The sequence below is a fragment of the Eschrichtius robustus genome, chromosome 14 (genome assembly GCF_028021215.1).
Source record: "Eschrichtius robustus isolate mEscRob2 chromosome 14, mEscRob2.pri, whole genome shotgun sequence".
Taxonomy (NCBI): Eukaryota; Metazoa; Chordata; class Mammalia; order Artiodactyla; family Eschrichtiidae; genus Eschrichtius; species Eschrichtius robustus.
This window is the reverse complement of record NC_090837.1, coordinates 99,599,920-99,626,882: the sequence shown is the minus strand read 5'-3', so window position 1 is coordinate 99,626,882 and position 26,963 is coordinate 99,599,920. Positions and strand designations below refer to the sequence as shown.

Sequence of the window (26,963 nt, the reverse complement as noted above, 5' to 3'; positions counted from 1 at the left end):
CCAGTCTGGGGCCCTAACCCCTCAATGGGTACTGTGCTGACCGGATCCAGTTAGAGCTGTGAAGCCAGGAGGGACTCTGTGAGGGTGACGCCAAGTGGTCCGGGCCCCTCCCTTCAGCGGTAGGCGGGCGCCTGGTGACAGCAGCCTGGCTGTGGGGGGTTGGGTGGTCCTCCTTCCAGCCCAGGTGGTGCGAGGGCCTCGAGGAGCCTGCGTTTTCAGCTCTCAGAGTCAAGACGCAAGATATGAGACTGGGCGCGTCTGCTCCGGGCCCGTTTTCTGACTTCATATTACAGACAAGTGAGAACAGAAACGGTAGAGAGAATGGCCTTGTAGAGCCCATGGGCCCCCTTCCAGCTTCCACAGTGACCAGCTCAGCCAGCCTGGTGGCCTCTGCCCCGCCAGCCACAGAAATCCTACCCTTCATATTTCATCCATAAATATTTGGGCATCTTTCCCTGAAAAATAAAGATTTTTAAAAAGAACATTGGTAGAAATCTATTACCACACAGACAGAATTAATAATAGTCTTGACATCATCAAATTTCCAGCCGGTGCTCAGCTCTGGACCGAAGCCACGGGGACAGAGCTCGGACGCAGCTGCGGGGCAGAGGAGAGTGTGGGGAAGGGAGTCCTTTGGTGCATCTGCCCCGAGAACAGAGCTTGGACGACGGCAGGAGTTCCAGGGGAGCGATTTGCTGCCACGTGAGGAAAAGCTCCTGTGGTCAGAGCTGCCCAGTCCTGGGTCGTCACTGAAACTGCCCTGCTGCTTCGGGCCGGTGTGAAGCTGGCGCCGCCCCTGGCAGGGCAGAGGCCTGTTGCCCGCCTGGCCGCCCTTGAGGAGCTGTCTGCTGCCTCCGCACAGGCCCCCGACAGGCCCTGGCCTACCCGGTGCCCCTGGTTTCTCCTCGCGGCATGGCCCGCCAGTCCAGGCCCCGCAGGAGGATCCAGGCTGGGGCGGCCGTGCCCCGCGGTGCGGGATGCTTTAATCAGGCTTAAGGCTACCGACTGGCTTTCCTCATCCTGCCGCGGTGGACGTCGTCCCGTCCCCGCCCTGCACACCACGCGGTCCCTCCTGCGTGGTGCAGGCCCGCGGGGCCACCATGGGGACCACCGTGCCGTGTCCTCACCACCTGGACACCCCCCAGGCAGCCTGCACTCCGTGGAATGTCACCACTCTTCGATGCGGAACTGCTGCTAACGGCAGACAGGGGGTCACCCAGACAGAGGCCAGAGGCCTGATGGTGAAGATCACGGGGCGGGATCAGACCAAGCGCGGGCCTCGCCCTCCAGCCCTCGGAAGTGAGGCGGAGGGCGGCAGCACTTTCTTCTTCGCTTTTCTGTAAAACCAACTTTGCCTCCTGAGCAGGTGTAAGATGGCCCTCCACCTGCACCCGGTCCTGTGTGCTTTCCGCTTGCTCACTCTCACAAACGTTATATGCAGCCCCCAGAAAAGCCCAGTTAGATCCCCGAGGGACCCTGTCCAGGGGGTCCGCGTGCTAACAGCCGACCCACAGGCCCCCGGCGGGCCCAGGTGACCGTGGCGAGCAGCGAACCCTGGGGACGCGGGGCAGGTCCCCGCGAGGGCGCCGCAGGGGGGCCAGGCCCGGTGCAGCCGTGCCCGCATGCCCTGCGGTGGGGCCTCAGGCCTGGGCTGTGGTCCTGCCCAAGGCCCTGCCCCCGGCCCGGATGCTCTGCCCTGGCTGCGCTGCCTTAGGGGCCGGGGTGCCCCGTCCATGGGCGCTGCCCACGCAGCCTGACGGGGTCTGTGTGAGCAGCACCCCTCCCCCACCCACGGATGGACGAGGAAGCGGCGCCTTCAGCCCGTTTGGTGGAATCACTCCTTGGGGCCGTATCTGAGAATCAGCCCTCAATTCCACAGGCAATTAGGAACAGCCTGCTGAGCGCCATTAAGCCTCTCGGCGCCCTGGCCCGGAGCTCTGGGCCGCGCTGTTCCGTCCCCTTAGAGGCTCATCTCAGAGGGCCAGGTGCCCGTCCCCGGGGGAGTGAACTGGGCGGCCCCCTGGGGTGACGGGGGCTGTTTGGTGCCGGGAACCGAACCTGCTTCCCTAGCCCCGCCCCGCCCTTCACAAGCCTGGGTCTCATTCCTGATGGCGCCGGGCCAGCCATTGTCCCCCCGCCCCACGTCTGAGTGTCAGCCTGGCTTGGGGCTTGCCTGTGCCCAGGGAGCTGGGGCGGGATCTGAGCTGCGTCGGGAGGTGACGCGCGGAGGCTGGGAAGCGGTGAGTCCGGGGAACGGGCGATGTCCGGTCACAACGGTCTGTGGGTGGTCAGAGGGGGATGGGGTGATGACCAGGTGGCCAGGAGGTGGGAGAGAGTCTGACCCGGGCCACCAAGAGGGTGGAGACCCTTTCATCCGAGGCAGGGAAGGAGCAGTAAGCCGGGCACAGGCTCGGCCACTGTGCCCAAGTGCCCCTCTGCCTGCAGGCCACCCCAAGCCCGCCCTCCTTCAGACCTGCGTGGACAACACCTCCCTCACCCTGCATGCTGCTTCCAGAAGCTCTCGCTGAGCCTCGGCACCTGGGGAGAGAAGGGGCCCAAACACCAGTGACCACGGCCAGCAAACAAGGGGCACCTGGCCCCGCTCACCCCCGTCAGGGCGGGCAGCCCCTCCCCGTCAGGACCCCCGTGGCCTCAGGCGGGAGGGCCCCTCCTGGGGAGAACGGCCTGCCCCAAGCCAGCCCTAACCCTCACCCTGACCCCTGCAGACCCTCGGAGCCCCTCCCCAAATCGTCCCCCTGCCAGACCACACAGCCAGGGCGGCGGCGGCTGGACAGGTGGACCGGGGTCAAGTCCGTGGGGAGGAGATTGAGGAAAGCAGACGGGGACCTGAGCTGGTCTCTCCCCTGCCGCCACTTTGCCTAGAAAAGCCAAGAAGTCTAAGTTCAGAGCTGGGCTCTCAGGTGGTTATGAAGGCAGAGTTTATACAATTTGCAAGCTTGATTTAACACTTTTCAATATTTAGGCAGCCCTGCACCCAGGCAGCAGGGGACCTGTGGCCCCCAGTGCGGAGGAAAAGCGGGTCTGGTTCTCAGAGTCACCGGCCCCAACGCCCGGTGGTCTCAGCCATCTCCGAGGGTCCCACTCAGCTCCCCTCCAGACGCAGCCTCTGGGCCGTCCTCTTGGCTTCTAGGACCAGCCGACACCCTTTTCGTGGTTAGCTGCTGGCTGTCACCACCACGGGCCCCCAGATCCCCAAGAATGATCCTCCTGGACCACCTCTCCCCAGGGCCCCGCAGGGGGTGGCCAGTCTTCCCGCAAGCTGGCCACAGTGTCTCCCAGACACGCGTCTTCCAGCAGGTGCAGCGCTGTCTCGCGGTGAGGGGGCTTCACCCTAGAAACCACGGAGCTGCCCTGGCCTGGGAGACCCCAAGCCAGGCCCTGCTGCTCGGGACGGCCGGCTCTGCCTGCAGACCTGTCTCCGTGACTTCCTGAAACCACTCCGAACCAGGAGTGGAGACTCTCCAAGGAGACGCAGCCCCCTGACCACACTCCGTGACCTACTGGGCGAGTATCTCAAGCCAACTAGGGGCCTTCCCAGCCCTGGGCGGGGCCTGTGCCCCAGCCTCGCCCTTCAGCCATGGGGCCTCCCAAGCCACCATCAAGTGGAAACAATGCAGCTTTTTTGGCTGCAAAAAAAAAAAAAAAAGGAGGGGAGGAGGGAGGGGGGAGGAGAAGAAGTCACTTGCCTCCCGGTGGCAGGGCTCCAGTGTGGAAGCCACTGTGTGACCCCCCCCCCTCTCCGACTTGCGGCAACCTCAAAAGGACTGTTGATTCAAGAGCTGGGAATAAATCAAGAAACGTCTCCGTGTTTGCAGGAACACCAAGTGTTCTGAAATGTGCTTTCCATCTACCACTTAGCATTTAGGAAGATAAACAAGGTGTGGTTTAAACAGCAGTTCAAAACTCCTGGGTATCTCACAGAATTTTGCCAAGGATTGAGGGAGAGGCCATCGGGCAGAAACTTTTCGGTGGGGCGTGGGCGGGGTGTCCTGGTCCAGGGACCGCTGGCCAGCCTTCTGAGGTTCACCTAACACCTGCCGAAGGGCCAGGAAGGTGCAACACCCTCCTGACCGGCCAGGGATTCACAGTTACACGTGGCCGTGCGCTGCGTTTGGACTCGGGCTAACTCCTTACTTCGTTTTTCAAGCCAAACTGCACAAACACACGAAACTGATGAACAGCCCCGGGGAAGAGATAGCCTCGCTGTTTTCGATCAGCCTCTGACAATGGCGGGGGGCTCCTAAGCTAGAGGCAGCTCAGCGGCTCCTAAGCTAGAGGCAGCTGTGCCACACGTTCGAATAAGGAGATGGATTTCCACCGGGAGAGTCATCTGCGTGAATCAGCAGATCAGAGCGATGCTGGAATTTCTAAGGGTCCTCGGTGGCAAAGCGAGCTCTCTCGGATGATGCAGTTCGAGGGGGCCAGGCGGACAGCCCTCCAGCAGAGGCTTGAAATCCCATCAGCTTCTTCAAGCCGTTCGCTTAAGGCGGGAAGGCGGAGGCCTCCTCTCGGTGTCTGAACGTGATTGCTGGGCAGTGGTTCCTGGAGCGCCAGGCTCAGGGCTGTCTGGGCTCAGTGGGAAAGGATGCTGGGATCACCCAGTGATGTCTTCCGTGGGCGCGGAGAACGGGGTGGGAGCACGCATGCCGTGGAGACCCGGCGGTTCTTTGAGGTTGTCAGCCGCTGTACCTCGGCGCGGTCTGAGAGGATTCAGAGCTGGAGGGGGGGACAGTGCGTGGAGCCAGGCGGCGCCTGAAGGGACGGGAGGGGACACGAGGCGGCTCGGGGAAGTGAGCCTGAACTCAGGGCCTTGTGTAGGGCCTAGACCTGCCACTGGGTCCAGGGTGTCACCCTGACGGTGGTGAGTTACGGGAATGAAACTTCACTGCCAGTTAACACGGAGCACGTGGGCACGAGGCACAGGCCCACGGCTCCACGCAGGGGAGCTGCTGCTGGAGCAGGGCCTCTCCCCTGAGCCTCTGTTCCCAGTTCTCCCACCTCCCAGCGCAGCGTCTCATACACGTGCATTCCCTCGTTGCTTTACTCGTCTACGCGTTCGCTCAGAGATCAGTAGCCTGGGGTTGCTGTTTGCCGCGGAAGGCAGCTTCCACGAGCTTCCGTCTCTGCGGGAAGACGGGGTCAGGCCGGGTCCGCCTCGGGAGAAGCCGGTTTCCCGCAGCGGGGCAGGCGTGGGGCTCCGACTCGGTGACTCAGCGGGTGGCGCCCGGCCACATAGTCACGGAGACGCCGTCCCATGCTGAAGGTGTCTCCCTAGGTGTGACCGTCGGAACCGAACGTCGGAGGTAGATTTAGTGCTTCACTAACCTAATTTTAAAGTCACAGGACAGAAGCCTAAGTGGCCTTTGGCAAAATCACCCTGAATTTCCATTTCTCTTGCTTCCCCAGCTTCCCAGGTGCTGCTGTTAATCCTATAAAAGCAGCTCCTCTGCCAGCCCTGGAGAAGCAGGTCCCAGGGCCGGGCCATGTGGGCCCCCAGGGCCTCTGAAGCCTCCCCGCCCTGGGGGAGGTGACAGACGCAGAGCCGTCCGGCCTGGACTCCCACGTGTTCAGAGGCGGTGCCAACTCCAGCTCCTCGCAGCAAATGCCAAAGAATACATTCCTCCCCGGCTGAGTCACGGCCCGCTCCTAGAGCCTCCTGCTCTGTGCCGTGGGGCTCGGGGAGCTCTGGGGGCAGGACAGCCGGCCGCACGGAGGGGGTGACCGTGGAAAGTCCCGGGAGGTCCGCGCGGGGTCCTCGAGGCCTCAGCCGCGGGGCTCTGCAGGCCTCGCCTTCACACGCTCAGTTCCCCGTCAGGGGCGGAGGGCCCCCCAGGAGGCGGGGCGGGCGGGCTCCTGGTCCCCCTGGAGCTGGCACACCCCTGGACGCGGGTGGGCAGATCTGCGAGGGGCCCGGCAGGGTGCGGACCGCGTCTTCAGGGCGCACGCAGCACACGAGAGGATTTAAAGCGAAAGCGACAGGACACTGTCCAGCCGCAGCAGTCGGGAACGGCCGGCTGCCAACCCTGGAGCCAGAGAGCGGGGCCGAGGGACGAGAACTTCGGAGAAGATCCCTGCGCCTCCGGCCCAGAGCCAGCCAGTACGTGAACATGGGGCGTCCAGCCCCGCCGTGGCTCCGCCTGCAGTACCTCTGCCCCTGGCGTGGGCGCGGACGGGCTCAGGCCCCCAGAGTCAGGGTGCGGACCGTGCCTGGGCGGTCCACGGGGGCCAGCTTTCACTTCTGTAATTTTCTAGAGAAATCCTGCCCAGCTGTTCACTTTTCTTAGGTTAAATGAGGGTTTTAAAGAAAGATCACGCAGTAGAATACACTCATGTTATCTTCTGTGTAAACTGGGCTAGTTTCAGTCTGCACTGTGGTGAATTAAGTCCTGTTACCAAGGGACGTGTAAATACATTTTGTCTCAGTGACCACAAGGAGAGAAAGGAGGGACAGTCGGTAGGAGAACAGTCCCTGGGGAAGCGGAGGCTGAACCCTGGAGAGACTGGACCGGGCCTGGGCGGAGGCGACGGGATGGGGGGGAGGGGGGAGGGAAGGAGCGGCGCAGGAAGCCCCGCTGGCGACCGACAGGCAAGTAGGAGCGAGCCCGGCAGCTGCCTTCAGACCTCCGCCAGGGGCCGAGTGTGTCTCCCCAGGTGCACGCGCTGGAGTCCGACCCCGGGGCCCCTGAAGGTGCCCCTCTTTGCGCGTGACTGGTTAGGGTGAGCTCGGGCTGGAGCAGGGCGGCCCTCGCCCAACATGAGTGGTGTCCTTGTGAAAAGGGGACATTTGGACACAGACACCTAGGGAGAGGCCACGTGACCGCACAGACAGAGACTGGGAACCCAGCGATTTCGGGCGGCCACCAGAAGCTGGGGAGAGGCTGGGATGAGATGCCCCCTCACGGCTCGGAAGGCACCAGCCTGCCCACAGCTTGGTCTTGGCGTCCGGCCCCCAGTCCCGTGAGGCGCTTAGGCCGCCGGCTGTGGGACTTGGTGCAGGCAGCCCAGGGAAGTGACAGCCTCCAGTGACTCCCTCCTTGTTTTCCTGCCACGTTCCTACTTTTTCTCCCGCCCAACCAGGCACCTGGGTGTGAGGCCCTGTGTGCCCACCGGGTTTACAGTCACGCTAATTGGAACCAATTTGCCAGACTCACTGGGCAGGTCCCAACAGGAGGTGCTGAAAGGATTGGCAGGAAATTCAGGTGACAAGGAACAGGCAAGGCAGAACCAAAAGCAGATCAAATAAACAATGCCTTCTTGAAAAAACAAATCCAGGTGGGTGGTTGGCTGGCACCAGGGGGCTCCCGTCAGAAGGCAGGGAGGGCAGGCCAGGCCCAGGTGGAGGGAGGACCCAGGCGGAGACAGGCGTCTGACCAGGGCATCTGGGCAAGGGGACCAGGTGGGTCCCCCGGTGCGGGGCCCATGGGTGGTTTCAGGCTCAGGGTGGAGGAACGGGAGGCCCGAGCTGCGGCGTTAGGACCTGAGGGGCCCTGGAGGCCCTGGTCGGATGTGGCCACAGCCGCAGCTCTTGTAGCAGGTCTTGTCCCGGGTCTGAGCTGGACCACGTGCTGTAAGGACCCCCGACCTCTCCTTCCTTTGTTCCCTACCGGCCCTGGGCACCTGTGACCCCGCCCCCGCCCCTTAGCCTCTAAAACGACCTCTGCAGGTGGCTTCCGTGCCGTCATGCCCTCCTCAGGGCCTGACCTTCCCTTTCCCCGGGTTGTCAGGAAAATCCCTTCCTCACACTCGGGCCCCACGGCCAGCAGCCCCGCAGGCCTCAGCCGGCTGCGGAGTTCCCGCTACGGCCGCGCCAGAGTCCCATGGGGGGGTCCTGCTGACGGAGGACAGGCCACTGACTGCCCGGGGGAGGGCATGACGGTGTGAGCGGCAGCCCCGGAGCTTTGGCTTTTTCTCTCAAACAAAGAGGAAGACAGGACACGGTGGCCTCGGGCACTTCCTGTCACAGGGTCACCTGCCCGCTGGCCTTTCCGTCCACGGGGCACAAACCACAGCACAGAGCCCAGCAGATGTGGTGTCAGCTCCACTGTCAGCCACGTGAGAGGGGGCCCTGAGACTCTGTCACCCCCCAGGCCACTGTAAGCTTTGCTTCATGGCGACAGAGCATGGTCTGAGTGGCCCTTGAGGCCAGCACCTGTTTTCTCAGATGCAGAGAAGGAGGTGTAGACGTCTAACTGAGTCAGCACGGATCTGCGTCTTATCAAGTTCAGGGGCAGGTGCTAAGCTGCCGCCTCTCGGACACCGGGCCTCGTCTGTCCCCTGTCTCCTCTCCCGTCAGCTGGCCTCGGCTGACGGTGTGCGGAACGCCAGGCTCCCGGCGCCTCGCTCCCGGGCAGCGGACTCTGCGGAGGCCACGTGCCCCAGGCTTCACGCCGCAGTGACCCATGACCGAGGACAGGGCCTCGTCACGGAAGCTTCCGGAACAGAGCAGGGCCCCACCACGGAGACACCCACGCCACCCAGCGCAGCCTTTCCCCGCCAGGCGGCCCTGCCAGTTGCTGGCTCTGCGGGGCCGAGTTCCCGCCGCTGTAAAGAGGGTGAACGGGTCCCTTTGCGTCGGGGGGGACGGAGCGTCACTGCCCGCCTCGGCCGCGCGCCCTTGCCGGCGAGGGGACGAGCCACACGCGTGGCCATCGTGTGCATCTCGCGAGGAGGGGCTGCGGGCGGGGGTTGGGGGGACGACAGCCAGACAGGGTCCGGGAGGGCAGCGTCTTCTTCTTCCAACTCTTTCCGTCCTGTCGCCACGTCCAGGCTCACGGGCCTCCTGGAGGCTTGTGTAGAGCTTACAGTTTAAACAGGGCCTCACAGGACCTCAATGTCCTAAACCCACACTTGAAGCAAAGCTGAGATTCGGCCTCAGAAGGTGGTGACACAGAACACACCTCAGCCGAAGCCCTGCTAAAAGCGACGGCAAATTTGCTTTGCAAACCACCACTTTAGTACCAAAAGTAATGCTCCTCACCCACCAAGACCAAAGACAGGAGACAACGCACCCAGATTTTGGGAGCAAAGGCACTGACGGGTCTGGTCCGGGAGAGGCCGCCACTGCCCGGTTAACGCCGGGCCGTCAGCAGTGAGCAGGCACGCGCCGTCGACGTGTTTCCCCGGAGCCCCCAGCCCCCAGGAATCGGCGCGGCGGGGTCCCCCCACACTCGCCTCCCGCGGTTCAGCCAAAGGACCCTAAGCCCAGGTCCCCCCTTTCTCCCCACGGCTTCTGGTACGTCTGGGTCCCACCCGCCCGGCCGGGCTCACCACCCGGGGTCCAGGGGTGTCCCTGGCACAGGCCTCGTGCGCATGGAGAACAAGGTGGGGTCCGGCGGCCAGGAGAGTGTGATTCTGGGGCCACGGGAGGGTGTCGGGTTTGGGTGACAGGGAAACGGCACTTGGACAAACTCGAGGCACCTGGAAGGAGCACGAGCTCAGCTTTAGGCCCCTGGGGGGGCTGAGGCTGGCGTGGCCCTGCAGAGTGCCCGGCCAGCGAGGGAAAGGGCTACGGAGAGGGTAAGTCTTCTACGTACGGACAGAAATAAAACCGTTAGGTCGTAGCAACCTGTGAGAACTGCAGTCCTAAATATCCATGCTTCTTCGCAGCGTCGGGGGTGTGGGCCAAGAGAGCAAAAGGGCGCGAGCACGGAGCCCCCGTCCCTCGGGCGCGGCTGGTGACCCCCCGCGCGTGTGCGCAGGCCCAGCTGTCAGGTTGTGGTCAGGAGCGAGGGTCCACCGTTCCCTTAGGCGCCCGGCTCTCCTCCCCTTCTCGGGGGCTCCTGGAGGCCGGGGGCTCCTGGAGGCCAGGGCCTGGGTACATTTTCTTTTGTAATAACGCCTTCCCAGCCCGGCCCTCGCTGGGCGCTCGGACACACCCACCCCCGGGACGCAACCTGTCGAGCTGGGACAACAGGTATGATGACTGTCTGCTGAGCTCAGGCCTTGGGGTCCCTTCCAGTCCCCGCGTGCAGCAGTCGCCAAGGGCCAGCCCCCCAGTTGTGGGCGATGACTTCTTTACTGAGAGCAGGGACGAGACGTCCCACGGGTTGAACGAAACCAGACTACTCTCCCAGAGCCCAGAGGGGTCCTGGCACGAACACAAATGCTTTCAATGAGGACGCGGCCTGCGATGAAACGCCCTGTGACCCGGGAGTGTCCAAGGCCTGTGCTGACTTCTGTCCACAACCCAGGCGCCTCCTGCTTTGGGATCCAGACCCCGTCTCCCATCTCGCCCCTCTGCTGAGCGGCTTCCCGTCCTCCACACGCCCGTCTCCACTCACCCTCTGGAGCCAAACGTTCTGCCCCGGGTCCCCCTAATTAGCTCTGTGCTCGAGCATCTTTCTGTATCTCCTTGCTGCCCCGGCTGGGGCCTTGGCTAACCTCCCAGCTGAGCCAGTGAGGCAGGCAGCTCCACCGTTTAGGGGGAGCGGCCCCCAACGCCTCCTCATTAAAGAAACACTGCCTGGGATTTCATCACAAGCCCATCAAAACATAATCCAGAAATTTTTGCTTAATGGAATAATCAGGAAATAAATGATCTGGTTAATGGGCTTCCTGGTTAATGGGGTTTAAAACCTCTTTTGTCGGAGACTTTCCTCAGATGTATCACTAGACCACCACCTCCAGTGCCTGCTGCCACATGACTCGGTCTTAAACCCTTAACTCCCATGGAACCCTAAGGAAAAAGGCAGGCCTTTCACGGCTCTGCGACCAGACGTGGCCATTTTTGTTCCCCAGAGCAGCCTGACGCTCCCACCTCCGTGGGCTGGAGGACGGCAGCTCAGCTCAGTCCCAGGAGAAGGTTCCGTGGAGGGGGCAGCTGCACCCCCGGCGCCCACACAGCCGGCGCGCGCAGGAACCTGGGCTGCGCGGATCCCGGGCCGCAGGACGAAGCGCAGGTCCAGATCCGCTCACCTGCAGAACCTGTGTCGATACAGCAGCTGCTTACCCGCCGCCCCTTGGCTGGCCTGGCCACCCACCCCTACCCCAGCCCTGGGGACGACAGGCCTAGAGCAGAGCTGACCTGGGAGACCTCGGGTAGGGCCGGGGGCTGAGAGGGAGAAGCAACCAGCACACGGCAGAGCGGATGGCAGAGCGCTGAGAGCGTGCGGACCTGTCCTGGCCGCACCAGGGTCTCTCCAGGACCATCTCCGAACATGCCTCACTGCTGCATATCAGGTTTGGGATGCCTGCAGACAGCTTCCAGGTCATTGTGAATGTCAAGTACGACAACACAGAAAACGTAGAAAGCTGTTAAAGTGCCATCGCTGGTAACTCAGGCTAAAAGCCTCAAAGTGTTACAAATATGGGGCCTTGAGTTACTCAGTCCCCTCCCTTCTCAACCCCCAATACCACAGTCCCCTCAGCCTGGCAGCCACGGCCCCATCACAACAGCACACAGGTCCCACATGTGCAGCTTGATGGATACAAGCACACCCCTCCCCCGAGGCCTCTCCCCTGCAGGCCCCACCTTCCAGATTTCTGGCCACAAGGAAGTTCCAGGCAGGGGTGGCTAGGCCAGCGGGGGCCACAGGCGTTGCCTCCATCTTCCGCTTGGATCTGGCTCCAAGAATAATTAGGAAATCCATGTGAGGGGAATACCAGGCCATCTGTCACCAACATCCAGGATGGGAGGAGATGGCCTGGCCAAGGGGGCCTGACGACAGGAGCATGGCTGAAGGACACAAGGGCAGAAGGAAACCTACCTGCTGGGCCAGCTGCCCCAGCCAGGATGCATATCTGCCAGGAAACTGCAACCAACAGACGCAAAGAAACCCAAATCTAAGCACAACGGTGGGGGGCAGCAGGAGGGGTCCATGACCCCCAGCAGAGGAGGGTCACCAAACATGGGGGGCGGTGGGGCACAGGGGATGAATGGGTGGATGGATGGATGGGTGGATGGTTGGATGGATGGATGGATGGATGGGTGGATGGATGGGTGGATGGGTGGATGGATGGATGGATGGATGGATGGGTGGATGGATGGGTGGATGGGTGGATGGATGGATGGATGGATGGATGGGTGGATGGATGGGTGGATGGGTGGATGGATGGATGGATGGATGGGTGGGTGGATGGAAAGGTGGCTGAATGGGTGGATGGATGGAAAGGTGGCTGAATGGGTGGATGGATGGATGGATGGATGGATGGATGGATGGAAAGGTGGCTGAATGGGTGGATGGATGGATGGAAAGGTGGATGGATGGAAAGGTGGATGGATGGGTGGATGATGGATGGATGGGTGGATGGATGGATGGGTGGGTGGATGGATGGGTGGATGGATGGATGGGTGGGTGGATGGGTGGATGGGTGGATGGATGGTTGGGTGGGTGGATGGATGGGTGGATGGATGGATGGATGGGTGGATGGGTGGATGGATGGGTGGGTGGATGGATGGATGGGTAGATGGATGGATGGATGGGTGGGTGGATGGATGGATGGGTGGATGGATGGATGGATGGGTGGATGGGTGGATGGATGGATGGGTGGGTGGATGGATGGATGGGTGGATGGGTGGATGGATGGGTGGATGGGTGGATGGATGGGTGGGTGGGTGGATGGATGGGTAGATGGATGGATGGATGGGTGGGTGGATGGATGGATGGGTGGATGGATGGATGGATGGGTGGATGGGTGGATGGATGGGTGGGTGGATGGACGGAAGGATAGGTGGATGGGCAGGTGGATGGATGGCTGGATGGGTGGGTGGATGTGTGGATGGATGTCAGTTCTCTCTCCTCAAAGCACGAGCACAGGGAGAAAGCCCTGTTGCCCCACAAGTTAAGAGACAATTTCCTCCCCCCGAGGCCTCAGTAACTTCACCTGTCGACTGGGGGTTTGATTTGTCTCACCTCCCTCACAGGATGGCTTTGAGTAGCAAATGACGTAGAGCGCATTTGAAAATAACTTTGGAAAGTGTCATTGAATCACATACATGGGCCATGTACCGTTTCTTTTTATTTTTAATTTAAAATTTTAAGTATTTATTTGTTTATTTATTTAGGCTGCGCCGTGCGGCTTGTGGGATCTTAATTCCCCGACCTGGGATCGAACCCGTGCCCCCTGAAGTGGAAGCCCAGAGTCCTAACCACTGGACCGCCAGGGAATTCACCATGTACTGTTATTATCTAGATTAAGTGGAGCGAGTAGAAATTAGTGAGAGGTTTGGATTAGAGGGTATACTTTTTAAAAATTTACTTTATTCCTTTCAAGTATATGTAGTTACAGGAACTAATTGCTAATGGTATATTTTCAAGTCAAAGTCCTGCTGGGCCTACTACAATGAATAGGAAAAAAATCATAATTAGCAGCCTTATCTGTATGCAAACAACGAATGTTCCCAAAGACCTTAACACCACTTACATTCTTATTTTAAGTGATTAAATTGCTCGCAAACCCCTTTCTCACTAGAAAGTCTAAAAGTGAACTTGAACCAGCCAAATATCATTAACGCCTAATTGTTCCAAATTCCAAATTAAGGTAGTCTCAGCTAATATGTTTTCCAGGCACAGTACATGAAAACACAAAAGGTAGCTGCGCCCATGAACTTCAGCCCCTCATTTCTGGGTGTGAAGCTAGATTCGCCGACAGCCCACTGTGTTAGTCTTGGTCCGTGTCATCTGGGATGAGCCTGATAGCGGCTTTGACCTGGGAGAGGCCGCGGCTGCGAGCTTCCTGTCTTCCTGTCACAGGGACAGCAGGACACCAGGGCCGTGTGAGAAGGGTCTCACGCCACCTGAACACAGATACGTTTTTTTCTTTTCTGTTGCATTTTGAAAAGCCATGAAACCTCTGTCTCTTCCCCACGATTCTTTTGTTCTTCCTCCAAGTAAAAAGCATATTTGGCAGCAAAGGCCGTTTTTCAGCCTCTGTTTGACGCTTTCCCTTCCGGTTAAAATTATATGAGGCCCCAAGGCATGTCTGGTGATCATGAGCCACTCTCTTGGCTAGACATGTAGTTTTTATGTGAATAGCATTATTGTTATATGATATAAAACGCAGGGAAAATGGAAGATTGACTACTTCTCTGACTAAAATTTGGCCTACCAAAGAAGCTTTGAAAAATCAAGCGTCAGAACTTCTGCTTTCAGCCAAGATGGACTAACAGGGCCCAGATTTACCCTCCCACCCAAAAAAGTGAAAAATGGAAAAAATATATGAAACATGTGTTAGATGTTAGCCATCAGGCAACAAAGAACAGTGATCCCAGAGAGGGGGACCCAGCGACGGCCCAGCCTGCGGCCTGCAGAGGGTTTTCCAGCCCCCGGTGTGGGGAGACGGACCCCAGCAGAGCTTCCCAGAGTTGAGGAGATGAGAGGGCGGGGCAGGGCTGCCAAGGCTGCTCAAAGCTTAGGGGCGTTACCGCAGAGGAGCGGGTTGCCCAGAAGGGGGCTTGGAGAGCTGCGGAGGGTTTGTCTTCGGGCTGTGGATGAGTCCTGACCCACACAGGCATGGGAGGGAGTCCCCTCAAGTTCTAGTACAGAGTGGTGGTCCTAAAGGATCAAAGGGAGAGATGCTTGGTCCCCACACAAGCCTGACACACGGTGGAACATACTTCACAGGGCATCGGGGAATGTCCTCAGAAGGGTTTTGCCCTGAGAGTGGGAAAAATTAGCCTCAGGCTAAGTGTTCTTCTGGTCCCATCAAACAAAGTTTAAAAGCTAAAAAGACCCAAAAGGATCAAAGCTTTCCAAGTGACTTAAACTGCATCCCAGAGCAAGCATTCATTAAGAACACAGAACATATCCAGCCCTCAGTGAGGCAAAATTCACAATGTCTGACCTCTGATCATGCAAAGAGGCAGGAAAATACAATCCAAATGAGGCGAAAAATCAGTCAATGAAAATCAACTAAATATCACACCAATCATGGAGTTAGCAAACAAGGATATTAAAACAGGTATTATGATTATCTCCTACATGTTCAAGAAGTCAGAGGAATGAGTTAACATGTTAACAAACCCAGCTTCTCACATTAAAGGCTGCAGCGTCGGGCCTGAAACACTCTAGAGCCACAGGGGATTGGAGGCTGCGGAAGAGGACGCAGCACGAGAAACTAAGGAAAGTAAAACAGAAGAAGTCTGCGGAACTGAGCACTGGTGGACTGTGGACCGACTTCCCGCAGCCTCGTGTGTGTGACTACAGCTGCGGAAGGAGGGGCAGGAACACTGGACGAGAGCGTGGCTGCCATGTTCCACTTTTGATGAAAACCATAAAGCCACAGATCCTTGAAGCTCAACGAACCCCGAGCACAAACGACACACACGTGAGGGCAGAGGCGGCTGAGGAGGGGGGCCCCCACCCCCCACGTGACTTACCCATCCCCCCACACACACGTGAGGGCAGAGGCGGCTGAGGATGGGGGCCCCCCACGCCCCAGCTCCCATGCCCCATGCGACTTCCCCTCCCCCCTGCCCCCCCCCCCCCACCGACAGATGCTCATTAGTGTTCTTCCTCCTCCTTTTTGCGAAGAACGAGGAGTGGCTGCCGAGGACAAATGTGCCCTGGTAAATAAGGTCATGACCACGAGCTGCAGCCCTGCAGCCGGGCGGGGGCCCGCGATGCTTGAAGACCTGTGGTCACAGCCTCCAGAAAACAGCAGCTGCTGGAGGATGGAAGATTCTACGGGGTGTGTGTGTGTGTGTGTGTGTGTGTGTGTGTGTGTGTGTGTGTGTCTGCAGCTCTGTTTGCAGAAGGGCCCTGTGGCAGATCCCACCGTCAGCAGGGAGGTCGTGTGAAACGCCTGCAGCAGCTCCGTTCTTTAAGAAACAGAGTGCGGCGCCGGTGGCCCCCGTGAGGCGCTTTTCTCCGCTCTTGGAATTTGGACGTGTGAAGTAAAAGACACACGTGTCATCTGGGGCCTGGTTGGCACCACCTGAACAACTCAGACTCACAAGCAGAGGCCCCAGTTTCCTGGCAGGAACCAGGGCAGGTTGATTCCACCCAAGAGGCTGTGGTGGGCACGGGTGAGAGCTGCCTTCTGCTTTGGCATCAACAAACACTTAGTCATCTTATAGTTAGCATGATTTTTTTGGCACAAAGAATTATAAATACAATGTGCTTCACATATGTGATTCCAAATCAGGTTAGTGATCCAGAGTCTGTCTCGGGGACGGATAATCTAAAAATCGAACAAGGGAAAGCAGTTCTTCAAAAAGTAAAACACACAATTACAATATTACCAGGAATTCCACTCCTAGGTGTGTACCCCGGAGAACTAAAAACAGGGGCTGGAACAAAAACTCATACTCGAATGTTCAGAGCAGTGTTACTCACAGTAGCCAAAAGGTGGAAACAGCCCAGATGTTCATCGGCTGACGATGGACACACGAAGTGTGGTCCATCCACCCAGTGGGTAGTATTTGGCCATAAGGAATGAAGTTCTGATAAATGCCGTGATGTGGATGAACCTTGAGATCACTCTGCTCCGTGAAAGAGGCCATGAAGCATCCAGCACGTACAAATCCACGCACAGAATTAACGTGGTTCCCAGGGGCTGGGAGAGGGGGTGGGGAGTGACGGCTCACAGGCACAGGGTTTCCTTCCGGGGGACAGAGGTGGTGGTCACACAACACGGTGAATGTACCAAATGCCCCGAGTTGTGCACTTTAAATCGGCTCATTTCATCTTCTGTGAATTTTACCTTAATTAAAAAAAAAAAACAGTGGAGCAAGGACTTCTCCCACATCTGGCCCTTTTCTCTCCGCTTCAGCCGCTCCAGTCTTTCTTCTTTCAATTTCTTCTCCCCAAACACATCAGCTCAAATGCAGTTTAGTTATTGCAACGCGGAACATATTTCTGAAGGCAGATGTAATGAGGGTGGCGCAGAGAGCCCCTCGTTGCAGTGTCGTTGGCCGGGGAGTCACGGGGCCAGCAGAAGCAGCTGGGCCCGCGGGTCCCTCCTTGAAGCCAGGGCGGGGCCCACGCATCCCGGGTGGCGGGGAGGGAGCGGCCTGTCTGGGTGACAGGGTCAGGGGGCCGCAGGAAGTCTTCCAACCAGCCGGGGACCCACCTCCTCAGGTCAGGGGCCCCCTTGGACAGAGAGGGGTGCTCCCACGGCCAGTTCTGCTCGGGCTGCACTTGGTCTGACGTTTAGCAGATTTTCTTCCCACGGCCCCGTCTTGGGCTGGGGCCGGTCTGGAACCGCAGGCAGCGCGGGACGGGGAGAAGGGGGAGGTCAGCAGGGCAGCCCCTCGAGGCTGCCCCGCTTGTCCCACGTCAGCGGCTCTGGGGCCGCACCTGCCCGGGTTCCCGCAGGGCCGAGGTCACCCCGGATGTCGCGGGCGGGAGGTGACCCGACGCTCCGGGTCTACACACCTGAGCAAAACACAGTAGCTGCCTGCCGGAAACAAGCTGGTGGATATGCTTTCCTTATTATTCAGGAGCAACATAAAACAAACAAAAAACTAAGTAACTGGTATTCGCAGGAGCCCAGCCTCCTCTGCAGAAACCATCATTTTATAAATGTATATTTTTATTTCTTGAATATAAAATGCTGTTGTTGGGAATGGGGGTGGGCTTGTAAAACCTCACTTTGAAACTAACAGCCTCCAGCACATTCTTCAGTGAGGCGGACGGGAGTTCTGCCCTCCTTGCGCCCCATAGGCTCCGGGATTCCCTCTGGGGCCCAGCTCTCCAGCCGGATCTGGGGGCTCGAGGGTACCTTGTCCACAATCCCCACCAGGCCCTCTGCGTGTGCCCCCGATTCCCCAAGCTCCCGTGGACATTATCATCGGGTTCCCTTCAAGTACGTCGGCACAGAAACGGGCTGGGACAGTCGGTTGCTAGCTGCGTTGATGAGGTTCTTCTAGGATTTTACCCTCAATCTGTAAACCTTCTGGCCAGAGAAACAGGAATTCTTGCCTGTTGAAAGTCCTGAATGCAAAATATTGTTTCCACAACTCTGGGCACTCATCTCTGGAGAAGCTCCAGGTGTCACCCTGGCTTTATCAACAACTAGATGCTATGCCTCCCACCCTGAGGCAGGGGGTGGGGGTAGGGGCAGGGAGGGTCTTGCAAGGAGCAGAAGGAGACGGCAAAGCCAGGAGGCCACTTGCCTCGTCCTGTGCGGCGATGGCGGGTCTCCTGTGAGCGCGGGAGGCCTCGCCAGCCTCCGCCATCTCTGGGCAGAGAGGTTGACGGCCTCCCCGACGTGTAAGGAGGAAAGAGACGCCCCTCACACTGCTCAGCGGGAAGCCCCTCTTACAGACACAGAAGTACACGGACCTACAGCAGAGAACGCGCTTAAGAACAGAGAAGGATTTTCCACGCGCAGAATGAATCACTCTCAAACTAAGACTGTCCAGCAAAAAAATATTGCTTTATTGGATCGATTTTCTAACTACAGAGAGAGCTAACACAGTCTCAAACACTTCCTTTCCATAGGACAGTCTCCCGAGAAATGTCTCATGCAACTCCTAGGAGGCTAAATGCAGGGCAGGGCTTCAGGCGGGAAGGCAGGGTCGTATGTACACGAAGCCATATATCTTCAGCTCTTCACAGTAATGTGCAAATGTTACAAATATGGCTTTCAGATTTTCGGTTCTGTGACTTAAAAAAAAAGTAAGACATGATCGTACAGAAGAACATTTTTAAAATAATTCTTTCTGTGGGAGAGCGCTTTCCCCACCAAAACGCCGAGTCTGGTGACAGGACCTGTCACCTCCCCTGAGGGCGTGATTCGGCTGAGTTCCAGGAATGGGGCGTGAGTTCCTAAGGCACAGTTATCAGGTTAAACATGTTTTCGTTAAACCATGCTTTTTGGTTACATGAAACGACAGGTCACTGCTAGCAATAACGCGTAATAAGCTGTTAAGGGTACAAAATGCAGTAGTAAAGCTCACACTAACCTATCTGGTAACAGTAACTAGTCTGGAAACACACTACAGTCACCACATATTAAACGCTGTTTTTGGTTATCGTTTCCTTAGATGAAGCAGAGTTATAAGGCTTCTGTGAAATAATAATCTTACAGCTGAACAAATATATTACACTCCTTCTGTAACGTTATTTATAGTTTCTTTCCAATTTTGCCGTTTGGTAACAGACGGTATCGTGGACGCACCTCTCCCGGCTTCTAAAGTGCTTGGTTAACTGCAGGAGATGACAACACACAGACCTCCCGGGGGTTGGGTGAGGCCCCCTCGGAAATGGCTGGGAAGCTGGGTTTGGAGCCTCAGGTGAATTTTCCAGAATGGATACTGGTTATTGCTGACATGGACGCCCTTGCTGGGCGAAGAGTGAGTATCACCACCTCCGTTATGTTCATACATAAATATATGGCTATATATGTACACACATGCAAATGCAAGATCTATCCCAAGGCAGATAGATTTCTTTTTTTGTCCAGTAACCTACCTTGTGCTATTCAACTTACCTGTGCTATGTTCGAAGCCAGATTAAAAACAAAATCCTAACATGCTATAATGAACAGCCCTAAGGCTTGAGTAACACAGGGGAGGGAAGGCAGTCATGAAAGAGCTGAGATGACACCTTGGAAGAATTCTGAAATGCACCGAGTAAGGCAACAGAATTGTATATTACAGCCCAGGAAGAGGTGAAGAAAGTAGGAAACGTGTTAGGTTTTCCTCACCATGCCCGGCTCGCCGGTATTCTCTTAACTTATACATAGGATAAAGCCTCATGACGAAATGTCTTTACAGCTTTTGCTCCTACAGATACTCTCCTGGTAGCCAGTTCAATGCTCGATTCCATGATGCCCTGCTGCTGCGGTCTGCTTAAATAAGGCACTTCCAGTATGAAATGCAGGGGTGCCTGAAGGGTACGCGTGGGGTCAGGCAGCCACGTCGGGGTGCGGTCACAGGGGAGCATCACACGGTCTGTCTTCTGTGCTCCCCCTACCCACCCACCTTCGCTTCCTTCTTGAGATGACTTTCCTTCAGAAGATGGAGTGGTCCTTCCTTCCTTCCTTGAGCTACTTCTTTGTACGAATGATCTAAGCCTTCACTAAGGTGGAAGTTCCGAGTGGTACCAGGTGTGAGTTCAGTCTGTTGACTCAGTTGTCACCGTCGAATCAACACCACGCAGCTTCTCAGAGTCCAAATTGCCGACTACGAGTGGATGTTGGTACTGGAGAGGTCGTTTCGTATTATCTCGTTTACTGCAAGAGAACAAAAATAGAGAGCATTAGAGAGACAGGACTCTGCACACGAGCTTACATACATCACCAGAAATTCCATCAGTCAGTATGTTCAGCCTGTGAAAAGGTGTCCCCAGAGGATGAGGTGCCCTGAGCCGGCAGGACACAGCTGCCCGGGACCCGGCGCTGTGATTCCAGAGCCGCCGCTCAGGCCCAGAGACCAGTCAGGCCTCGGCCTCGGGTGCTGACGACTGACCCAGGCGCCGGTGCGCAGCCTGTGCTCCCGCAGGTTTGCAAAACCAAAAGATAAACCCCGCAGTGGAAGCACCCCGGTGAAGTCCACGCCCCACGGGCCCCTCTCCGTGGCCTCGTGGTCAGGCAGGCCAGGGCAGCTCGGGGAGGAGGGCTGGCCGCCCGGGCCCGGGCCTCCCTTTGTTCGGGGCTCTTCCTTCACGTCTGTCCCGTTGTTCGTGTCCACGATCGGCCTGTGATTTTTGGCAGCCGGAGGGGAAGTGAGAGGAGCTGGCAAAGGCCACGGGAGTGGCCTGCACAACATCTGCCCCCCATCACGGCACCAGATGGGGAAATGCGGCCCAGAGGCTGTCACCACCGCTCGCAGGGCTCAGAGGTGGGGACGTGCTTGCGTCACGGAACCGCCTGGGCTCCCTCTGCTGCCAGATAAACCGTGTGTTTCTGCAGGGGCCCCCGCCCAGCCGAGGGCGGCTTCCTGGAGCAATCAGTGGAGTGCGTTTCCCGAGCCCACTCCCTTCCCTAAACTGCCTTTCAACACCACCCCCCCAACTATTTTTAAGAATAACAATAATAAGGCCCAGCGGGGGAACCAGGAATTGTGTCACGGGAACTGATAACAGAACGCGCTGGCCCTGGTTCACAGTCAGGAGCCCGCCCTGCGGACCCCAGACCCGGGCTCCTCCCGAGGGGCCGCCAGCACGCGGGCAGGGGGGCGCCGGGCAGCGGCCTGCAGGGGACACGCCTGCACCGACAAGGCCGCCCGGCCGCCCGACGTGCACCACACGCCCTCTGCGGCCGGCCCCGGCCTCGCACGGTAAACACCGGAGAGACTGTGCTCACCCGCCCAGGAGGCTCCCCGGCCACCAAGGAGGCCAGGACGGGGCCCGGGGCGCGGGGTGGCGGGACTTGGGCCACCAGGACAGAGCTCCTCTCCGTTTCCTCCACGTCACGGGTCCAGCCTCTGTGTCCCTAAGAGGCACAGGCCCCGTCCACACCTTGCAGAACGCCGCCATGAAAGAGCATTCGGACAAAGAACACTCACATGTCCCAGTCCCTTGGGGGATTGGTCTGGGTCGGGACAGCCCGCACCTGCACGCAGGGTGTCTCTGTCTCAGGCCAAGTGTGTGGAACGTACTAGAAAGATACAGGGCGTGTGTGCGGGGAATCCACACATGAGGTGTGATGGCACGGGCACCACAGAGCCCTTCGCCCTGTATTCATTCACTCAGCAACCGACGGTTTACAAGGTGCTTTCGCGGCCACCATCTCATTTGTCCTAAAGCAGCCTAGGCCGTGGGCCCAGCGGGGCTTCCTAACCTGTTCTGAGAAAAGCGAAAGGTTTGGGGCCACACATGGGCCAGAGTCCCTCCCACCGGGTGGCAGGTGCTGCTGGGAGGGGGAAGGGAGGCGGCGGGGCCACCTCCACCCAGGAAGAGAAATTAGCAGTCAAAACCTCAAAGCAGGGACTTCACGGTGGGAACAGCGGTAAACAAGGTCCCACATGAAGAGCAGGGGTGAAAGTTCAATCATACCACACAGAACTGGGGCTTGTCCTCCCACTCAGGTTTTAGGACAATGAAGTCCCAGAGCAGAAACCTGATTCTAGTGAGACCAGCAAGGGGTGGTAGAAAAATGTCTAATGTTGGGGATTGAGAGGGAAACCTGAGAAGTAATAATGAAGGGGATTGGGAAGGAGGCCTGAGGGGTAATAATGACAGGAATTGGGAGGAAGGCCTGAGGGGTAATAATGAAGGGGATTGGGAAGGAGGCCTGAGGGGTAATAATGACAGGAATTGGGAGGAAGGCCTGAGGGGTAATAATGACAGGAATTGGGAGAGAGTCCTGAGGGGTAATAATGACAGGAATTGGGAGAGAGTCCTGAGGGGTAATAATGAAGGGGATTGGGAGGGAGGCCTGAGGGGTAATAATGACAGGAATTGGGAGAGAGTCCTGAGGGGTAATAATGACAGGAATTGGGAGAGAGTCCTGAGGGGTAATAATGAAGGGGATTGGGAGGGAGGCCTGAGAGGTAATTATGAAGGGGATTGGGAGAGAGTCCTGAGGGGTAATAATGACAGGAATTGGGAGGGAGGCCTGAGGGGTAACAATGAAGAGGGTGGGAGGGAGCCCTGAGGGGTAATAATGAAGGGGATTGGGAGCGTGTCCTGAGGGTAAATTATGATGGGGGTAGAGAGGGAGTCCTGAAAGTAATAATGATGGGGATTGGGAGTGCTCAGGGGTAATAAGGCAGTAGCAGAGTAGCTGAGACTCTTTTAGTTACTCAGGGTTATGCAGACCACAGGAAAATTAACATCTGTTTGACAAGATAAAAAGGGAAGGAGCCTCAGAAGTGGGCTTCCCCCTACTACCCACTGGGGCACCTGAACCTCGGAGGGGGCGCCCGGGGTGGCGGGAGGCGGCGCAATCACTCGGTGTGTCCTGGACAGTCTGGGCCCAGACGAAGGCCGTGGCATGGCTACTCTCTGAGTGAGGCCTGGCCCTGTCGGGAGCCCTCAGGAGAGCGGCACGGGCCGCACCGGGGGAGCCGAGGCTCCTGCCCATCACGGGGTGGGGGGGGCCAGTGGTGCCTGACGAGCCTCCCTGAGGACAGCCCGTCAGCTGGACCCCCTGCGGTCCACACCCGGCAAGGTCAGGCTGGAGTCACAGCGTTTCGCCCCTTTTAGGAACAGACTCGAGAACCACCCCACACGCACAAACACCCTCCAGCATCTTCCCTGAGCGCCGCGGGGCCTGAGCCGGGCCGCTGCCCAAAGTGAAGCTGGACGGCCAGGAACCCCACGGCAGATGGTGCTTCACACAAGCGTCCACACGGCTGAGGGTGGACGCCCAGACCTCACTCTCTTCCACAGACACAATCTGGGCAGGAACCCTGTAGGGCAGCCATGACGGTCCCATTTCACAGATGGATAAAAAAAAGACCACATCAGGGAAGGGCTGCTGAGGTGGAGGGGCCTTTGACGGCGGGTGAGGGAGCGCAGCACAGGGTCCTGGGGCCCCGCCGCCTCCCAGCCACATCCTATCTTCCCTCCGTGAGGTCATGGGTCCGAGCCCGTACCAGTCCCGGGCGCGGGGCTCTGTGTGGGTTATTCTGGGGGTGGCTTTCTCTCTTTGATATGGTTGTGCCGATGACACCTACGATTTCCCACAGTGTCTTCTCTCTACTGATAATTTCCACCTTCTTATTCAGCTTTTCCACCGACACAGAGGTTTTTTTCTCTTTACAGAAGTATTTTGAACTGCAGGTAACATGTGACCCTCAAGGGTCGTCAGGAACCTGAAAGAGGAACCTCTGCTCTGCTTCACGTCAGATGTCCTTGCAACAGGATGCGGTGAGCTGTAATACCACAATTTAATAAGAAGGGTTTTTTCCCTTATATTTAATTTTTCTCTAAAATGCTCCTAAGGTGGAAACTCTTGTTTTTTTTCTAAAACTCATGTGGCAGTTTGAATTGTTGTTTTACTCTGGGGTATGTACACAGGGTGTACGTGTATATCTGATACACACACACAAATCCACCTCTATATATAAAGCTGGAATTGAGAGAAAAGGAAGTTAGCATTTTTTAAAATACCCAAACTAACATGCACAAAGTACAGACATAGCTTTTCACCTGTGCTTGCATGACATTTGTAAATATCCTTCCTGACACTATAGAAAGATGTCTCTGCTATTCATAAATGAGCATGTACGTTAACTAGTACGGTGAAATGTCCTTTTTAAAGTAAAGTATTCGTCCTTTCATACCTGAGTCTCTTCTTTTGACCCCCACTTTGAGAACAGCTGACGTCCGAGCTTCGTGTTGCAGTGAAACATCCATGGTCCATCTCTTAGGTTTCATGCATGGGTTTTGTGTGACTATCTTGAGAACCGTGCAAACCTAAAAGGAGCTGTGAGTCCCAACAGTTTTTATGTATTTCTCCCTCTCAACGCCTAACCTTTAAGCAAAGTGCTGCCACGTTTCTGAATGCTTGGTTTCTGAATGCAACTAAGGATCTCAAGACAAATGTTAAGGAACGAACAAACCACGTATTTACCCAACACCTACGCAGCCTTCAGGGTTACTTTCTAAGCCCTCTGCATGTACATCTGCGACAACCCCTCGAGAAAGTCAAGGCAGGCAGTGTGACCATGGAGGCTTGGCCAGTGGGAACGGGGCCACTGCCCTTGAGCAACGGGGAAGCAGCTGAGACCAGGACTTGGGGCCGGCCTCCTCCCCACCTGCACACGCCGCGGGGTCTGGGAGCTTCCGGGCTGCTCCCTCCCGGCTCCATCGGCAGATCCACAGGGCCGGCGTGAACTGCTCTTTCTCAGCGCTCACTGCGAAAGTCGGAAAGGCGGACGGGCACAGGGCCTCGATGATCCCGACAGCCCAGCCCTCGGGACCCGTGCCTGCCCGTCCCCTCCTCCCGGCTCTGCCCCCCACCCCCGGGTCCCTTCTGTCCCTGGTCCTCACGTCCTCCGCTGCGAGGCCACTCAGAACACAGACGCGAGGGGCGGCGAGGGCGCAGTCGCTGCTTTCCTTTTCTGTGCACGTTTCTCTTTCAACGAAACAAAATACCAACACGCCCACCAACCACCACACACACAGTGTTCTGTTCGAGCTAAAAAGACCTTTTCTTTCAGTCATTTTTCCCGTATAGCTTTTACGTGCTTCAGAAACTTTTTTTTAGAAAAGGAGGACACGTTGCAGGTGACCGAGGACGATTTCCCCCGCCCTGGAGGAGCCACACGCCAGCAGCACGGCCCCGGCTCTAAAGCCGACGGCAGGTGAGCTGGTCGGTACCAGCCTGCTGGCACAGGTACCGGCGCCAGGAGGGGGCACGCTGGCCGCTGTCTCAGGAACGTCACCGCAACCCCGCAGCAGCGCCTGCTTGTCACATGAGCAGCCTGGGGAGGCTCTGGCGGACCTGGCGAGCTTCTCACTCTTCTATTCCCACTCTTCTACCCGACATGACTTGTTTCTAAGGTTCGACATCCGAGCAGCAGCTGCCCGCCCGCCGTCAAAGCGCTGCCCGGGCTTGCGGGGACCTCTCACCCTCCCAGCCCCGAGGCGGCTCCTCACAGCCAGGGTCACGGCCTTATCAGTCCCAAGACTTTATCACCAACCGTCCCGCTTCCCCTGCTCTAAGCGAAGAAGCGATACATATGCTTCTGTGTTTGACTCTAAATAATCAGGACTTTGAACACAGTGATAATAGTATCACTTTGCTCTGCGAGAGGAAAGAATGACTACGATGGAAAACCCAGGGTCCTGACACCCAGCAGGTCCCTGACGCCCCAGGAAATATAGGAGAGCACGTGGTCAGAGTCAAAATATAAAGCAATCCCTACGGAGTGACAGAAGCCACAGGAGGGCTTCAAGGTGCAGCTGTTTTTAAAGACGGCCTGGCCCGGTTTCCCTGGGCAGCGCCTGGGCCCAGGCTCCTCCGATGCCGGTGGGCAACCTCGAAGCCAAGCATCCTTTACTTTTTCACCTTCTCTCAGACCTAAGTTCTTGCCATGTCCACGCTGTATCATTCAAACCATCACTCAGAGACGTGTGAGCAGCCTGTGACCTTCCTTTAGAAAACCTGATACAAGGCCTTCGCCCTGAACACGCTGTGGGGAAAGTGCTGGACAAAGGCCACCCGGGCCCTGTCCTCATCTGCCTCCGAAGCCCCCGTGAGACTGTCCTGCCCCTGGGGGGCCTGGAGGTGTTCTCTGTGGAAACAGGAGGCTTGACTGAGGCCCCTTTCTGCCCCAGGAATCAGGGAACTCCTCAGTCATGTCAGCGGGAGAAACAGAATCCTCCTGGGTTAGAGCTCTGTGTGCTGCGGAAGGCATGGCCCCAGCATCTGCCCAGCTCTGGGCGGCAGCTACTACGCTGATTCTTATTTTGGATGGGACCAGAGAGGGCAGGAGACGCAGCAGTGCTCACACAGCGGGGACGGCAGGGGCCTCCCTGGGGGGCAGCCCGGGTCTGTCTCCACGTGGCAGGATGGCTGCTGAGAAGGCCCCAGCAGCGGGCTCGCCGTCCTGCCTCGGTAAAGGGAAGAGAAGTGCTCTAGCACCTTCTGGTGAACTTTGTTTACCGACTGTCGGAAAAAGAGAAAACGACGGGGCGTGTGAGTGGCGGCCGCCCTGGTCTGAAGTGAATGCAAAGTCTGGGTTCAACCACAAGACACAAAGCGGGATGAGGGACAGGGCCACCTCAACTCTTTTAGTTTCCTTATTTCTGACAACGTGTGTGTGGATCCCTTTTTTATCAGAACCAGTATCTGCGTAGGTTTTTCAGGTTAATGAGAACATCAGCCGTGTCCCTTCGTTGGTCACAGAGAACCGGCAGTGTCGCTGGTCTCTCATCGGACGCAGCTGCGAGTGACGACCGGGAAAAACAACTGGAAAGCCGCCTGTGCCTGGCCCCAGGCTGGGAGCGGGCGGTGGGCTCTGTCCCCTTCCCTTGTCGGGACCCCAGCGGAGACGTGGCCCTGCCTGCCCGGCTTGGGGAAGGAGGGGCCAGGAGAAGCAGGTGCTAGAATGTTCCAGCGGGCCTTCACACAGACGTCATCCTAGTTTCTCAGGCCTGGGCTTG

General features: G+C 57.7%; 2 protein-coding genes across 5 annotated transcripts in view; one reads left to right on the top strand and one right to left on the bottom strand.

The window, feature by feature from the left end:
- Window positions 1-1,100: 1,100 nt before the first annotated feature.
- On the top strand, window positions 1,101-11,075 carry LOC137776243 (collagen alpha-1(I) chain-like). Its single transcript, XM_068562478.1, has 15 exons — window positions 1,101-1,299; window positions 1,532-1,767; window positions 1,965-2,042; window positions 2,184-2,240; window positions 2,446-2,810; window positions 3,210-3,336; window positions 5,155-5,324; window positions 5,672-6,215; window positions 6,673-6,709; window positions 7,664-7,896; window positions 8,315-8,730; window positions 9,108-9,253; window positions 9,502-9,537; window positions 9,628-9,732; window positions 10,759-11,075. The coding sequence occupies exons 1-15, from the start codon at window positions 1,101-1,103 to the stop codon at window positions 11,073-11,075; spliced, it is 3,066 nt and encodes a 1,021-aa protein (XP_068418579.1).
- A 7,245-nt stretch (window positions 11,076-18,320) lies between these two features.
- The window catches only part of NFATC1 (nuclear factor of activated T cells 1), a 101,138-nt gene continuing 92,495 nt past the window's right edge, over window positions 18,321-26,963 (bottom strand). For all 4 annotated transcript variants that reach the window (XM_068563004.1, XM_068563006.1, XM_068563007.1 and 1 more), the window contains exon 10: window positions 18,321-20,139. In XM_068563004.1, coding sequence (XP_068419105.1) covers window positions 20,090-20,139 — 50 coding nt within the window. In that variant the 3' untranslated portion in view covers window positions 18,321-20,089. The remainder of the gene's footprint in view (window positions 20,140-26,963) is intronic.

Coding starts and splice junctions, on each gene's coding strand:
- LOC137776243 (XM_068562478.1), top strand. CDS start 1,101: ATGGGGACCACCGTGCCGTGTCCTCACCACCTGGACACCCCCCAGGCA. Junction 2,811..3,209: donor GACAGGTGGACCGGGGTCAA/GTCCGTGGGGAG, acceptor ACGGGCCCCCAG/ATCCCCAAGAATGATCCTCC. Junction 8,731..9,107: donor GGGGACGACAGCCAGACAGG/GTCCGGGAGGGC, acceptor CCGGGCCGTCAG/CAGTGAGCAGGCACGCGCCG.